Here is a 15,255-nt window from a genome sequence, read left to right as displayed (position 1 = left end):
AATAAACGAAATGATGATCAACTCCGATTTAGGGAGAATATTGTCCGACAATATCAGAGGAGTAATGAACTAAAAGATAAGGATTTTTTGTAATTTATTAGTGATCGGTTATGCCTCACTGTATATGTTGTTCTTGTGAGAATCTATTTTTCAGTCACTCTGCAGTTAACTTTAATAGGTAAAATTAAACAGAAATGCCAGAATAATTAAATAAAATTAAACTAGAAAATCCAAAAATAATACGATTCTAACTTACAATTTTCATTGAATATTAAATAATCGGATTTTTCACCAAATACATAATATATACACATATTTAATAATGCCTATTAAATTAATCCAATTTTTTTTTGGATTTTGAGCTTTTTTGGATACCTTTTGGTTCAGTAGATTGCAATCAAAAGGGAAGGTGCACAGCTAGATCTTACAACAATCCTAAATCCAAATTTTCACTCTCCTACGGCTAATCGTTTTTGAGTTGTGCGAAATACATACATAGGTACATACAGACGTCACGCCGAAACTAGTCAAAATGGATTCAGGGATGGTAAAAATGGATATTTTCGTTGAAATTTGAAAACCGAAATATATCGTCATCACAATACTTCCTTTTCTTCGTACAAGGAAGTAAAAAACAAATGAATTTTTTTTTCTAAAATTTTTTTTATAACATATAAAATTTGCTCTACGTTAGCCTGCAGACCAAATTAAACCTGTCAAGAGGTCTAAGTATAATATAAAAATTAATTAAACAAATTACACCTATAACTACCATATATTATAAACATTAAAATGTTTTAATTTTTTTTTGTTTTTCGTTTTTAACAACTTAATTTGGTTTTAGCAATTATAAATATTATATAATGATATTAAACTACTCTACAATCAAACTACAGCCTACATTTTCAACTAATTAATTAATTAGGTAACACAATCGTTAGCGTATTTTTTTTTTAACAAGGACATTTTAAATAAGATTATTACACTAAAGTATAAATTTTTCGTTCAAGGTTAACAAGATTAAAAAGGAACCTAATAGTTGAATTTACTTCTTTATTTATATTAACCAAAGAAAAGTAAATAAAAAATACAGAAAAATATCAATCAAGCTAAAACAATCAGGAAGAAAGTTGGAAATAAACAAACTTCAACTTCACTTGTAAAGCCTTGTCGGCCTTACAGTTTAAAATATTCAGTTTTTATTATTGGATTATTTGGTGAATAATCAAAAATGAAAAAGAAACAATCAAACAGGAAAAAGAAAGATAATATGAAGAAATTCATCTCAAACAAAAAACAAAAAAAACAAGGAGATGAATATGAAGAGGAAGGAAATGTTAAGAACAAAGAAAGAATAAAAAGATTATAAGAAAATGATGATGAACATACACAGAAAATTTGAAAACTAGAAAACGTGTACACAAATTAATATCAGAAGAATTATGTCAGACCAAAGAGAGATTAAATGTTTGGCAACAAAAAACAAATAAACGAAATGATGATCAACTCCGATTTAGGGAGAATATTGTCCGACAATATCAGAGGAGTAATGAACTAAAAGATAAGGATTTTTTGTAATTTATTAGTGATCGGTTATGCTCACTGTATATGTTGTTCTAGTGAGAATCTATTTTTCAGTCACTTTGCAGTTAACTTTAATAGGTAAAATTAAACAGAAATGCCAGAATAATTAAAAAGAAAAGTAAATAAAAAATACAGAAAAATAACAATCAAGCTAAAACAATCAGCAAGAAAGTTGGAAATAAACAAACTTCAACTTTATTTGTAACCTACTATTTAAATATCGCTAAGAATAATAGAGATAATAAAAAAGTAATAATAATACAAGTAAACACAATTATTATTATTATTATTTTTTTTTTTTTCTTTGAGGGTTTTAGGGGCATCGACTACTTTGGTCATTAGCCCCATCCCACTTCAAAAAATAAAAAATAAAAAAAGGGTTCAATATTTCATTTTCATGTATCAAAAAATGTTCAAAATTTACATTTTCCTATAACTTCTGATCCAACAAATTACTTCCTAGGCTTTCCTTTCGGCCATCCTTTCTTGCACCGTTTTTCCATTCTGCGAACGGCCTCAACTTCCGATGACAGTGTGTCTGAGGCCTCGGACATGGCATCGTCTTCTCTTTCTGATGCCAATGACGTTCGCCGGCTTACATCAGGTGATGAAAGCTTCATTGGTGCTGTTAACATCGTTGCAATTGAATCTAGAATAGCAAGCGATGCACTTTCCGCGGCTGATGAGCTGGATTCTATCTCTACAGCAGTGCTGGGTCCAACTGAAATAGATGCTCTCACTGAAGCTGTTCTTTGAGCTTTTGAAGGCCCCATTGTTACAGTTTGTATATCGTCTACGTCTGGTGCTTTCTCAACAACGACTTGCACCTCCATTTCGGTAGACTCGGATTTTCTTGTCAGTATTTCCTTAGGTTTGTAACTACACGACGGAGTGATCTTTTCTAGACAAATCAAGATTTTTATTTACTACTTCAAGTGATGGTGTTATGATCACAGGTTTAGCTAGTTTTTTTATGCTGCGCTGGTACGTTTCTTTTATCAACGATGTCAATGCAGGATTGAGCCTTCTCATGTTTAGATGGTTCTGTGCGGTGAGTCGACTCTATCTTAGCGTCAATGATTTTTTCTATCATTGTTGCAAGGCTTGGTGCCATTGTATCAAGCAACTACTCCACATTAATTTTGGATGAAGAAGGGGCAGCAGCTTCTTCAGCATAAGTGGTCGATTGTCGAGGTGTTCGTTGACTAACAATTTTCTTCGCTTCAGGATAACTAACCTTCTGAAGCGTTTTAACTTCCTGAATGGCCGTTTCAGATTTATAAACTGGGCAATTCCTGGATCGGCAGTTATGGTCCCCTTTACAATTAATACAGATTGGAGGGTCTTTGCATTGTTCACCTTCATGTATCTTCATTCCACATATGCAGATTTCCTGCGCTTCACATCTAGCTGCAGTGTGCCCGAAACGTTGACACTTGAAACGTCGCATAAGCTGCGGAATAAACGCACGTACATCAAGCCGATGTATACCAGCACGCACCTTTTCAGTAAGGGTAAGCCTGTTAAATGTTAATACATGAGAGGCCGAAGGAAGAACTTCGCCATTTCTTCTCATTGTTAGTCTGCGACACTGAATCACTCCTTGACTCGACATTTCCTGTACTATTTCCTCTTCTGTACAGTTTAGAAGATTACGGCAAACAACAACTCCTCTGGATGTATTAAGGGTGCTATGCGGTTGCACTGATACCGCAAATTCACCGATCTTCTTCAATGCCTGGACTGTTTGACTTTGAATGTCGTTGATAGTTTCAACGTGTAATCCGTTAAAGGTTTTACGAATTTCCTTAACAGGACCACCAGCACAATTAGTTATCTCTCTTGCGATCAAGAATGGACTAACTTTTTGAAAGTTGCCATTCTCCTTGGTAATAATTAAAAATCTTGGTTTGGGAGCAATGTTTCCAAACAAAGACTTTCTCAATTCCTTACTGATTTTGTCAGCATCTCTCTTAATTTTGTCTGACTTCTTACTCTTTTTCCTCTTCGCTTGTGGCGAATCGAAGGTTTCTAAACGAGGTTGTTTACGTGCACCCTCTCCACGTTTGTTTGTTCAATATTCATGAACGTTTATCCCTTCTGTAGCAAGGCTAGCCGCCGGGGTACACCCCCACTCCAGGGCTACTAACCTTGGAGGTCCGATCCGGTACTCCAGTGGAACCGGCATATGTCCTGTCAGAGAGCGGATGCGCAATCTCTGCACTGACTCCAGGCTCCTACTCACCGAAGCTTTCAGAGCTCCCATGCACCGACATACATGGGCACCATTGCTGCATGCTCGCCATCGCAGGGGGCATGTGGACAACAGAAGGGTCTCCGTTACACCTGCAATAAAATTGACCCTGGCCGCCACATCGCCAGCTCTAAAAGTGGTATTAGTCCATTTCCAAAATCGTTTATTATTCCATATCCTGCAGGTAGCCGAAAAATCCAAACCATGTGAGGACCTGAAGGTGGAAACAGGTCAAAGGAAAAGCATACCCGAGGAATTTACTCGGAGCCCCGTTAGCCAGCTATATCTATTGTACATAAGTACAGCTGTTACCGCCCTGGACGTGGAACGTAGATGTTGTGTTCCGGACGTGGGGATTACCTACCTCAGGGCATTATATTATTATTATTATTACTACCACTACTACTACTACTACTACTTTTTATATAAATCATACATGGGTTTTTCTTTCTTCATACATCTTGAACGCCTAAAACTGTTTTTTTTTGTAGAAAAAAAATGCTAAGCTATTTTTTCGGCCCGGATTTTATTGAAATTTGAGGATTATTAAAGAGAAGATTTATCTACATAACCCTATTGTCGTGTGACCGGTTTAAGCAGAGAATATTTCGTATTTTCTATGTTATTTTCAGTGTAGTACACAAAATGTTTACAAAAAAAAAATTAAAATCATATAAATGTATAACACAGACTGTTCAAAAAGTGATGAAACCTTATGGAAAAATGTTTAAGTTACAATAGTTGTTGAAAGTAGGCTGCATTATGCGATTCACATAACTGAATACGACGTTGAATCCTCTTAAACACATATGTTGTAATATTTGTTGAGGAATTGCAGCGACACATCGTTCAATTTCGCTCTGCTTTTCGGGTATGGTGTGAGAATGAGTTTTGTATGCAGTATCTTAAAGTACCCCACAAGAGAAAGTCAGGAGGAGGAATTAGGAGATCGAGAGGGCAACAACTCCTTCGAAATCCATAAAAACACTGATCCAAAAAATTCATAGCGTTGTTGGCTGTACATGAGCCGCAGCATTGTTCTGTTGAATTCACAAGTACTCTAGATGGTCTGTATGTAGCATTTAAAATTTTTTGCACCATCAGTAAAGTTACATATAGCCCTCACTGTTCACTGTGCCCTGAAAGAATGTCATGAAGACTCATCTACCAGACATTGCACACCATCGAACACCCATTTTTTATCCGTTAAACTGATGTGGATTTTCGTACACCAAATTCGTGAATTCTGTGCATTCACGTATCCATCAAGATGGAACCATGCCTCGTCGATCAAAACCAGTCTTCCCCACCTGGTGTTACAGATGACATGAACCACTGACAGAAAGCTATACGTTTTCCAGTGTCTGCAGGTAAAAACCCGAGAATAACACGAATTCTGTACGGATGCATCTTTAAATACTTGCACGATGCCGTGAGGCCCCTACCAACGGAGAGACCAGGCTGGCTAGATAGGCGTCGCACAAACTTCTTGGGACTAACAGAATATGCACCTTGCAAGTCGATCAACTTTTCTGGTATTAACACTTTCGATCGACCGCTTTTGGCTGCATCTGCCACATTCCCTGTTCCTTGGAACTTGTTGTACAGCCACTTGATGGAGGACTTGTTTGGTGCATACACACCATACTTTTCTGGGCATAACTGGCACATGTAATGTATTGGAAGTCAATGAATATTCTCTGATGCATTGTGTAACCCATTTTTCCTCAATTCAACCTGCAACAAAAAGAGAAAACACTCTTCCGTAAGGTTGCGTAACTTTTTGAACACTGTGTATACTCATATACAGTATATACATTTACTATTGTCGAGATGTCTAAATGAGATGTCGAGTAAAAAACTCATTTTTTAAATATATTAAAAATATGCCACATATATATAAGTTTTTTAAATTTATATTTTTATAAAAAAATTTAATCAGGTTTCATCAGGCTGATTTACAGGAAAAAGGGATTTAATTCGAACTTTAATTAATTTAATCAACTTTTTTTTAGTAAAAATGAATAAATAGTTTTTACTATTTACTGACAGTCTTTATGAACATTATAGAGTTCATATATTGTTTAATTTTAGAAATTCCGAATAGAAAATTTATAATTTACGATACATTTTTATATTTTTTATACTAACTGTTTAGAAAAACTATTGCAAATAATATTTTAATAATATAAACAATTATTATTCTATTTTAATAACATATGCAATTTTTATATGTTATTTTATTAAATTAATTTACATTTTTTTCCTTTTTTTGTTTCAGCATCTTATTTAAAGCCCTGTAAAATCGATGGTAAACTTAATGAATGCGCTTTGAAGACTGGACGTGAAGCAATTCCTAAAATTATCAACGGTAAGACGTAATTCTTTTAATTATTTATACTTCATGTCATTGTGTAACAAATAACCTTTTCTTTTAAGTTATTTATAAAATTGTTTTCTTTAATAGATTCTGTATACTATGTAATAGAATTTAAAAAAAGGATATTTATTTTAAAAGAAAAGATGAGTATTCAGTTTTTTTTTAAAGATACTTACTCATTATTAACGATTAAAAAATAATATTTATACTATAAAAATTAAAATGCCTGAATAGAATGATATTTTTACATTTTTTAGTCAAAAATTAGTTGAGGTGGTTAATTAGAAACAAATAATTATTGAGAGTATATAACAATAAAAAGAATTATTAAGCAATTTTATTATAAGTAGAAAAGAGAATCAATAGGATTTAAATTTTAAAGATTTGTATCAAAAGTATATGTAAGTAATTAATGAATATGAAATTATAAATCATAATTAGTTGTAAATATTACCTATTAAAGATTTAGAAATGGTCAAAAATAAAATACTGTAAATAATATAAATCTAAAATAAAATTAATTAAATTATATTATTAGTTTTAAATAACGTATCCTATTCTTTAAATTTTGAGTTGCAAAAAATATTAGGAATTTATATTTTAAACTTTAATTTTTTTTAAAGTTGTAACGTTGTCCTAAAAGTTCTTTGGGCATTTCAAAAGCTAATAACCTTTTTAAGAAGGTTAATTTACCTTTAAAAAGTTTGTAAAATTTTATGATTTTTTTTTTAATTAGTTCCAAAAGATAACATTCTGCAAATGCCTGCCATTTTCAGCCTCGTACATTCTTGCTCTTTCTAATGTGTTTTCCATTATAGATGTCAAAATATTTTATGTAAAAGCCTGATTTCAGCTCAGATATTTTGTTTTCGATGTCACGGGTTCTGGTTTTATTGATGTGAAAACAGTCTTCTTGAAGTAATCCCGCAGAAAAAAGTCGGGGCTGTCATATCAGTCGATCGTGGCGGATATGAAATTTGCGAACCTCTAGGAAGGATTAGCTCACCGAATATCTCTGTTGAGCTCAATTATTGACCTGGCTGTGTGCGATATGGCTTCATCCTGTTGAAATCACATGGCATAATACCGTCTACCAGTAACAGATACGATACTTCCATCTTCGTGTTAAAAAATAAGATCCGATGATCCCTTGAGTAGTAATTTTACATAAAACTGTACATTTTGTGGGGTGAAGTTGTCTTTTATGGACAAATTTTCTGTTTACCAAAACTTACAGTTCTGTCTGTTTACGAGTCCCATTTAGATGGAATTGAGCTTCATCATTCACGAATAATCGATGAAAAAACTGTTTACTAAGTTGTTGAAAAGTAACCGCATATTGAGGTCGTTGTTGGTAATCTACAGGTTGGGAGTGATGGACATGCTGAATTTTAAATGCCTTAGAATGCGGCGAAGACTTGACCGGGTCAACTTCAGTGAGCAGAACGCTGTTTGATTCATATTCCTGCATCTTCTTCCACGCCGGCCTGTATGCGTCGAATATTCAGCTCTGCAATGGCAGAAATTCATCTAACTGTTCGAGACGGGTCTATTTCAGGCCAACGAGTCGTAACGTGTAATCGGAATGCGTATAGTCATCTTCGAGAGCGCGTTTCTTACACTGAAACGTCTACGATAGGCTTTTCGAGTCTCAGTAATTGATCGTTGGTTTTCAAAATACAACTCCATAAAAGTGGTTTTTTATTCAAGGCTGAATATCTCCACAACAAAATTTGTAAGTTTCCAGTTTTCAAGTCCGAATAGAAGAGAAAAAACTTGTTTAGTCTCACTTTTAAAATCAACTAGAAATTTTTCGGACACTAGAAAAAAATAGTTGCTTAAATACAAAATGTAAAGAAAATAAATAATCAAAATTATGATTTGAATGATTTTTATGAAAAATATTGATTAAATATTAGCATACGGCAGTAAAACTTGTTTAATAATTAAATTTATTCTATTGTTTTACCGAACGATGATAAGTAAATAACTAATAGGTCTACAAGTTTGCTTAAAATTTACATTATGCAACGATTCAAATTTACATCATGCTCTATAATAGTTTTAATCATTATTAAAAATTCTTACCTTCTAGAACAGAAAAGTAGGAAAATAATTTTAAAATATTAATGTAAAATTTTTTTCAGGTGATTCTAAATTAAAGATTCCAAGAATGGATCCTTTTGATATTAAAGTGATAAAAATAGATCAAGGTTCAAATAGTTTTGGATTGAAATTAGAAATAATTAATTCCAAATTAATAGGATTAAGAAAAGCTAATTTTGTTGCATCTAGGTAAGTAAAACCTTATTATTTAAAACAAATTGTTTATTGAATATTTTAAAATGAATACATATTTAATCTTATTACTGATTAATTCCTTCTCTCAAAAAATGATGAGATATTTAAAATAAATGATTTAGTCTTTCGAAAAATTTCACTACATTGCAAATTTTAACTGCTGCTTTTTTGTGATAAAAAATGCTCATTTAATTTTAGAAATGAAAAAAGATAACAAATATAATATACTTTTAATTTATAGTTATGAGATAAAAATTACCGAATAATAAACATATGATCGATTTTAGTTAAAAATGTGTAGAGAACGGAAAGGTAATAAATTTAACTATTAGGTGGATTTATAAAAAAAAACCCTTATAATCTACAAATAGATAGTAAACTAGTGGTTATTTAAAGACTACGAAGATTAAATAATTCATGATGTATGAATTATCTAATCATGATGTATGAATTATATTACTAGAATACGAACTGAAAAGATGGAAACAATTTATTATCTTATACATGAAAATTATAAATTTTATTATAAATTTTCTATACTCAATATTATCTAAACCTTTCATTAAGTTATGCAAAGTCTTAAACAAAAAGATATTTAATTTTTTCATTATTTTTTTTTTTTTTTACAAAAAAATTCTTATAAAATTCATATAATTAAATTTATTTTCGTAATTTTATTATACATTTTAGGTTATGTTGTGTAACCAGTTAACAAGTAACTATACTGCGGAGATTGAAATGTTTTAATTTATATTTTTGAAATTGTTTTCAATAAATAACAGTTTTATTTTAACCCTAATCAAATAATATAACTACAGTTGAAGCTGAATTAAACATTATAACGGTCTCCAGAAAGTGTTGTCTGAACTGGTAAGTTTGATATATTTTTACAAAAGACTTAGAAACATTCAAAAGCCGTTTTGAAGAAACATATCTACTGCAGCGCCCCCTGGAGGTTTATAACCGTAAAACTAATCTAAGAACCTGCTCTGAGGTGATAATTATGTAACGCAAGGAGGTTATACTTATGCAGTGGAAAAAACCGCATCAAAATCGGCCCAACCATTTTAGAGAAACATCTACTGCAGCGCTTCGTGGTAGCCTATAACCGTAAAACTAATCTAATAACCTGCTGCTCTGATGTGATATCTATTTAATACAAAAGACCTCATCAAAATCGGTCAAGTAGTTTTTGAGTAAAATGGTCGTGCGCGCACGCGTACACAAATACATATATACAACACACACACCTCTTATCCAAAACTCATGTACCGTCTCCGTTCCGTTGAGGGTAAAACCACACATTACTGAAAAAAGTTAATAGTTTTTTTTTGTATATCATTATATTACATTTAGGACTCATAGTTAGTTAATTATAATCCTATATAAACGGTTGAAATAATTATATGTTATTATTTATAAAATAAAAAATTTGGCCTTAAACCGTGTAATCTAGTAAAAGGAGTGATTTCGAGGCCATTCATTTTACATGTATTTCATTTAATTATTTATTTTTTATTAAACATCAGTATTTTTATTTTATATTAAATATTACATTTATTTTTTCAATTTAATTTGAGACGCTTTTATTATTACCAGTAATTGTTAAATAGTCGGCCTCCGAGGCGCGAGTGGTAGCGTCTCGGCCTTTCATCCGGAGATCCCGAATTCGAATCCCGGTCAGGCATGGCATTTTTCACTCGCTACAAAACATTCATCTCATCCTCTGAAGCAGTACCTAATGGTGGTCTTGGAGGTTAAAAAAAATTGTTAAGTGACGTAGTACTTTTTCAGAAAGACCATTCAAGTATATTTCTGTTTTACATTCTTGGTAAATATAACTAGGATAACTATATTATTGGGAAACGTACGGTGAACATATCAAAAATAGGGTATCGGGTCGGTCTAACTAGTTCATTTAAACCAAAAAACATATGTATGAGAGGCCAAAAGCAGTGCGACACATACGAGTATGGGTCTCACTGCTTTTGGTCTTATGTCTCAGAATCGACCAAAACCATTTTCTTCAAATTTGGCTCGAATACTTCTATATATGGGAAATTAGCCTTATTAATTTATTTTTAAAAATTCGTTCAGTGAGTGGGGAGGGTATCGCGAAGAAACCATTTTCGATTTTCTTCAAAAGCACTTTAGAAAAAACTTATATGTTCACAATATAGAACATATATAATAATATATCCATTCCAATATAATTATTTTATCCACATTAATTCAAAGTCGGCGAATTTGTTACCTAGAGTACACATATAACTAATTCAAAAACCTCTTTTGCAAAAATCATCTTCCACCTCTTAAAATCTAAATTTATGTTCTTTGTTCTTTTGCTCTATCTCCCTTCGGTTTAAATATTATTAAAAGGACTATTTAAATGTTTTTACTTCATTCATAGAGGTATCAAGAAATGTCTGCAATGTTTGTTGTTATTTCTACCAAATCTGAAATCTGGATTATCAGAACTACCGTCGATCCGAAATAATTAATTCATACAGCAGGAGTTCTATTTTAATCTAAGTTATAGCTTACAATCTCTTTTTCAGTACAAATTTTGACATAATTCTTTAAAGTATTTCCAAAAATTCAGTTTAAATTTATTTATTTTAATATATTTATAATAACTTCTAATAATAAATTATATTACTTTTTAAATTTTATGTCTATATTTAATTTGTAATATTATTATTATGCATTTTACATATACATTTGTCTACTTTAAATTTTTTTTTTTTGGTTTGAAGAAAATAGTTTCTACCATCCACATGTTATTATTATTATTTTGAGGTTTCTCATCGTATTGGTTATTCAGATCATGTGACCAGCATGCACCTAGTCACATGTTCTTTTACTGTAGGAACTTCCTGATTATTGAAACTGGTTTTAGAGGTATGGTTTTCTGAAATTTGGCGTGAATATGTGTTGGGAGATCTAATTTTTTCATATAACGTGTCATTGTTTTGACTGTTACGCTTGTATGACCGGTGCTATTGTTATTGGGTTCTGTTTCCAAATTTCTTTCAGTTATATTTTTTTTTTCAATATTTCATAATATTTCTTTCAATATTGAATAATTGTCTTCCGTATAGAAATATCTATTATGTGCGTATGTTCTTCTGCTTTCTTGATTAATACGAAGTCTGGTCTATTGCATGTGATTGTTTTGTCGGTAAATATTGATCTGTTCCAGTTTGCAGTTTATTATATTTAAATAATTTAAATATTTCATATACAATTTATTATTTTTATAATTTAAAAAAATCGTTTATACACACACACACACACACACACACACACACATATATATATATATATATATATATATATATGCATACAGAGTGCTATTAAAATATGGAAACGACTTCGCATTACAAAACTAAGGGATTAATAGGAGATGGAAACAAGTACGGATCTACAGAGTTACAAAATTATTACTTTATGGTGTGTTTGTCCTCATCTTGAATCCTTCACATTAAATCAACCTTTTTTTTTTAATAGAAAGGCGGACACATAATAATAATATAAATTTTAGCATAAAAACGTAGGCTAAAACCTTTTTTTTTAATAGAAAGGCGGACACATAATAATAATATAAATTTTAGCATAAAAACGTAGGCTAAAACCATTTGTCGATAAATGCCTTTGTTTTCGAGTTATAAGTAATCAAAGTTGCAAAAACGGGAAATTCGCGGTAGTAATAAAACGAGGTAAAACACTTCACAGTAACTTTTTTATTCCGTATTACCTTAAAAATTATATCCAATAATAATCTTTAAACAGTTAATGCTAGAATTAAGAGCCCAAACAGTAATAATAATAATAACTAATAATTTCCAACACTACTACAAATTAAATGACTTTATTCATATGAAGCAGTTTCCAAACTTCAATATCACTCTATATATCAGATTTTTATGAAACAGAATTACTAGTCTGAATGTAATATCTTCTTTCTACAGTACCTGGGCGTATGGAACAATATTACAATTTAAGAGAACATTTAGTATATAATTCGTTGATCCAAATAAAATGAATTTTGCCAGTACTATTAATAATAATCATAATGATAATAACAATATAGAACATATATAATAATATATCCATTCCAATATAATTATTTTATCCACATTAATTCAATTAGACTACAGTGAATTTAATCGAATGCTTCGCATACTAGTTTACTAGGGCTTAAACGATGTCGGGTTGTTATATATATCTCATAGGACAAGTTATTCAAGTGAAACAGTATCTCACCACTCCTCTTCCCACTTCTCTCCCACTCGGTAAAGAGGGAGAAATAAACAAAAGGATAGATAGATGGTTAGATAGTGATAAACAAAGAGAAAAGTTATCTATCTCCGTCTATTTTTTAACATCACACACATGATATGTGAGCAAACACCTAATTAGTAATAGAATGTTCTTATTACTAAGTTATTATAATTTACCTGGTAATTAGCCAAAACAGAGTCAATAATATGCCTTAATTACTGATTTTATAGTTAATTATTATGAAATAACTTTGTCTACTAACAGATGTTGAAAGTAGTACAACACTATTTAATATTTTTATAAAGATTACATAACGTTACAACAAAATACAAAATTTAAATGTATAAATTAATTATATACAATACTATATAAAAATTATACAAAAAATTAATGTTTCTTTTCTAAATCAATAATAATAATTAAATATTTTATTAAAACTGCTATAAACTTACTTAATATAATTACGTTAGGTAGGGATGATATTTCTCAGATAACAAATGAAATACTACATTTGACTAAAAGGATAAAAGAAAAACTGAAAAAATCTAGATTAGATCATAATTCCAAAATTTATTAATAATTTTTTTATAGATTATTGAACATAGTAATAATAATAAAGAGGTAATGATATCAAACGGTTCATGTTTTTATTTATATTTTTTTTAAACCTGCGGATGAAAATAAACTAAAAAAATGTTTATTGACATCAGAACTTCCATTTCTGTTGTCATTTTAATCTCGATATAAATTTAGAAGATATAATTGTAGAAGAACGGTTGGAAGAATTATACAGCTTCCAGACACAACAAAAGACGAGAACAAAGATTGGATGGTAGTTGTTAAACGTGTAAATGTAATGGTTAAATTCAGTTTAAAGAAATTTGTGAAGAATTGGTTCTACATTTAATATAACATAAGAAAAAACTGTTAAAGTCGATAGAGAATCCACCGGATTGGTCTAGTGGTAAACTCGTTATCGCAAATCAGCTGATTTCAAAATCAAGAGTTCTAAGATTCAAATTTTAATAAAGGCAGTTGCTTTTATACAGATTTGGATACTAGATCGTGATATTGGTGTTCTTTGGTGGTTGGATTTAATTAACCACACATCTCAGGAATGGTCGACCTGAGACTGTACAAGAGTGCACTTCATTTACATTTATACTTATAATCCTCATTCATCCTCTGAAGTAATACGTTACGGTGGTTCTGAAGGCTAAACAGAAAATAGAGAAAGTCGATGAAGATGTTTGTAGAATAATTCACCAACAAAAACGTACTGTTCATTTGTTATTGTTTTAAGAACAAATAAAGAAGAACGAGAAAGTTTTTAAGTACTCTTCAGCAGTATATCTGTAGAAACGTGAAGATTTTCATAAACATTATGATTACCAGAGGTTTAATGATCTTATAATAAAAGACAGAAGGCAATAGAATATATGTGAATTAAAAAAAAGTAACTTTATCTGTAGCGCATTACCTTAAATAAATTGACATCAAAATATATAAATTCGACATTTATGGATACTACAGTTAGACATTAATTCAATTTTCTAACTTGTACATTTATTAATGTGTAATAATTAGTTGCAGTATTACTATTTAATAAAATTAAGAAACAATAAAATCGATAGTTTATGTCTTTTTATAAATAAAACTAACAAAGAAAATGTGCCAAAAATGTGTGCTATAAAAACTTACTACTATTGTTTTTATTTAATATCCGCTGTGATTTGTTTGTTTAAAATTGCAATGGCACCAAAATACGAATTGTACACTTTAATAAACTAATATTACGAGAACATAAATTTTCTTTGTTATATATTTTATCTTTAAGCAGCTGTTGTCCGCAGCTTCGCTCTCGTGGATTAATAATTTTTCAAAAGAAACATTAAACTTTTGTTAAAATTCTATCATAATTTAAAGCTTGATATTTTTGTGGGTATTTGGCAAATCGGTCTATTTATTTTGGCAAGCGTTTGGTTTTGTCAAATCGGTACACTATCCAATTTGTTAATAAACTAAACCATTAGATAATGTTGTTAATTAATTAACCATACATTAGTTAATAAACTAAAGCAAAAACATTTTAATTATATGTACAAAATTAAATTAACTATAAATTATCTTTTATCGTACGATTTTAGAATTCTGAATCGTTCGATAGATGGCATAGCATGCACGTAACGTATCAATTATAATTTGGTTTCATACATTTACATAAATAATTACGACTTAAAACAACTCTGCAGAATTATACAGACAATGAAAACAATACCAAACGGGAAATTACTGAGCAAGTAATAGCCTAAAACTCGAGTGCACTCAAAAATATTGAGCGACAAAGTAATAATATTTTGCATCGAATTTGAACGATAAAACGATTGAGAAAGTGGATCGGAGTCGTCTCCTGGAATACATTATTATTTATTACACATTGTTAAAAAATAGA

At 30.6% G+C, this 15,255-nt stretch overlaps 1 protein-coding gene across 1 annotated transcript in view; it reads left to right on the top strand.

Moving 5' to 3' along the window:
- LOC142320911 (protein takeout-like) overlaps positions 1 to 15,255 on the top strand; it is a 50,083-nt gene that overhangs the window by 18,507 nt on the left and 16,321 nt on the right. The window contains exons 2-3 of the mRNA XM_075358895.1: positions 6,120 to 6,209; positions 8,366 to 8,513. Of these exons, the coding sequence (XP_075215010.1) occupies positions 6,120 to 6,209; positions 8,366 to 8,513 (238 nt within the window). The remainder of the gene's footprint in view (positions 1 to 6,119; positions 6,210 to 8,365; positions 8,514 to 15,255) is intronic.

The sequence above is a fragment of the Lycorma delicatula genome, chromosome 3, assembly GCF_047948215.1.
Source record: "Lycorma delicatula isolate Av1 chromosome 3, ASM4794821v1, whole genome shotgun sequence".
Classification (NCBI taxonomy): Eukaryota; Metazoa; Arthropoda; class Insecta; order Hemiptera; family Fulgoridae; genus Lycorma; species Lycorma delicatula.
This window is presented reverse-complemented; position numbering and strand designations above follow the sequence as displayed.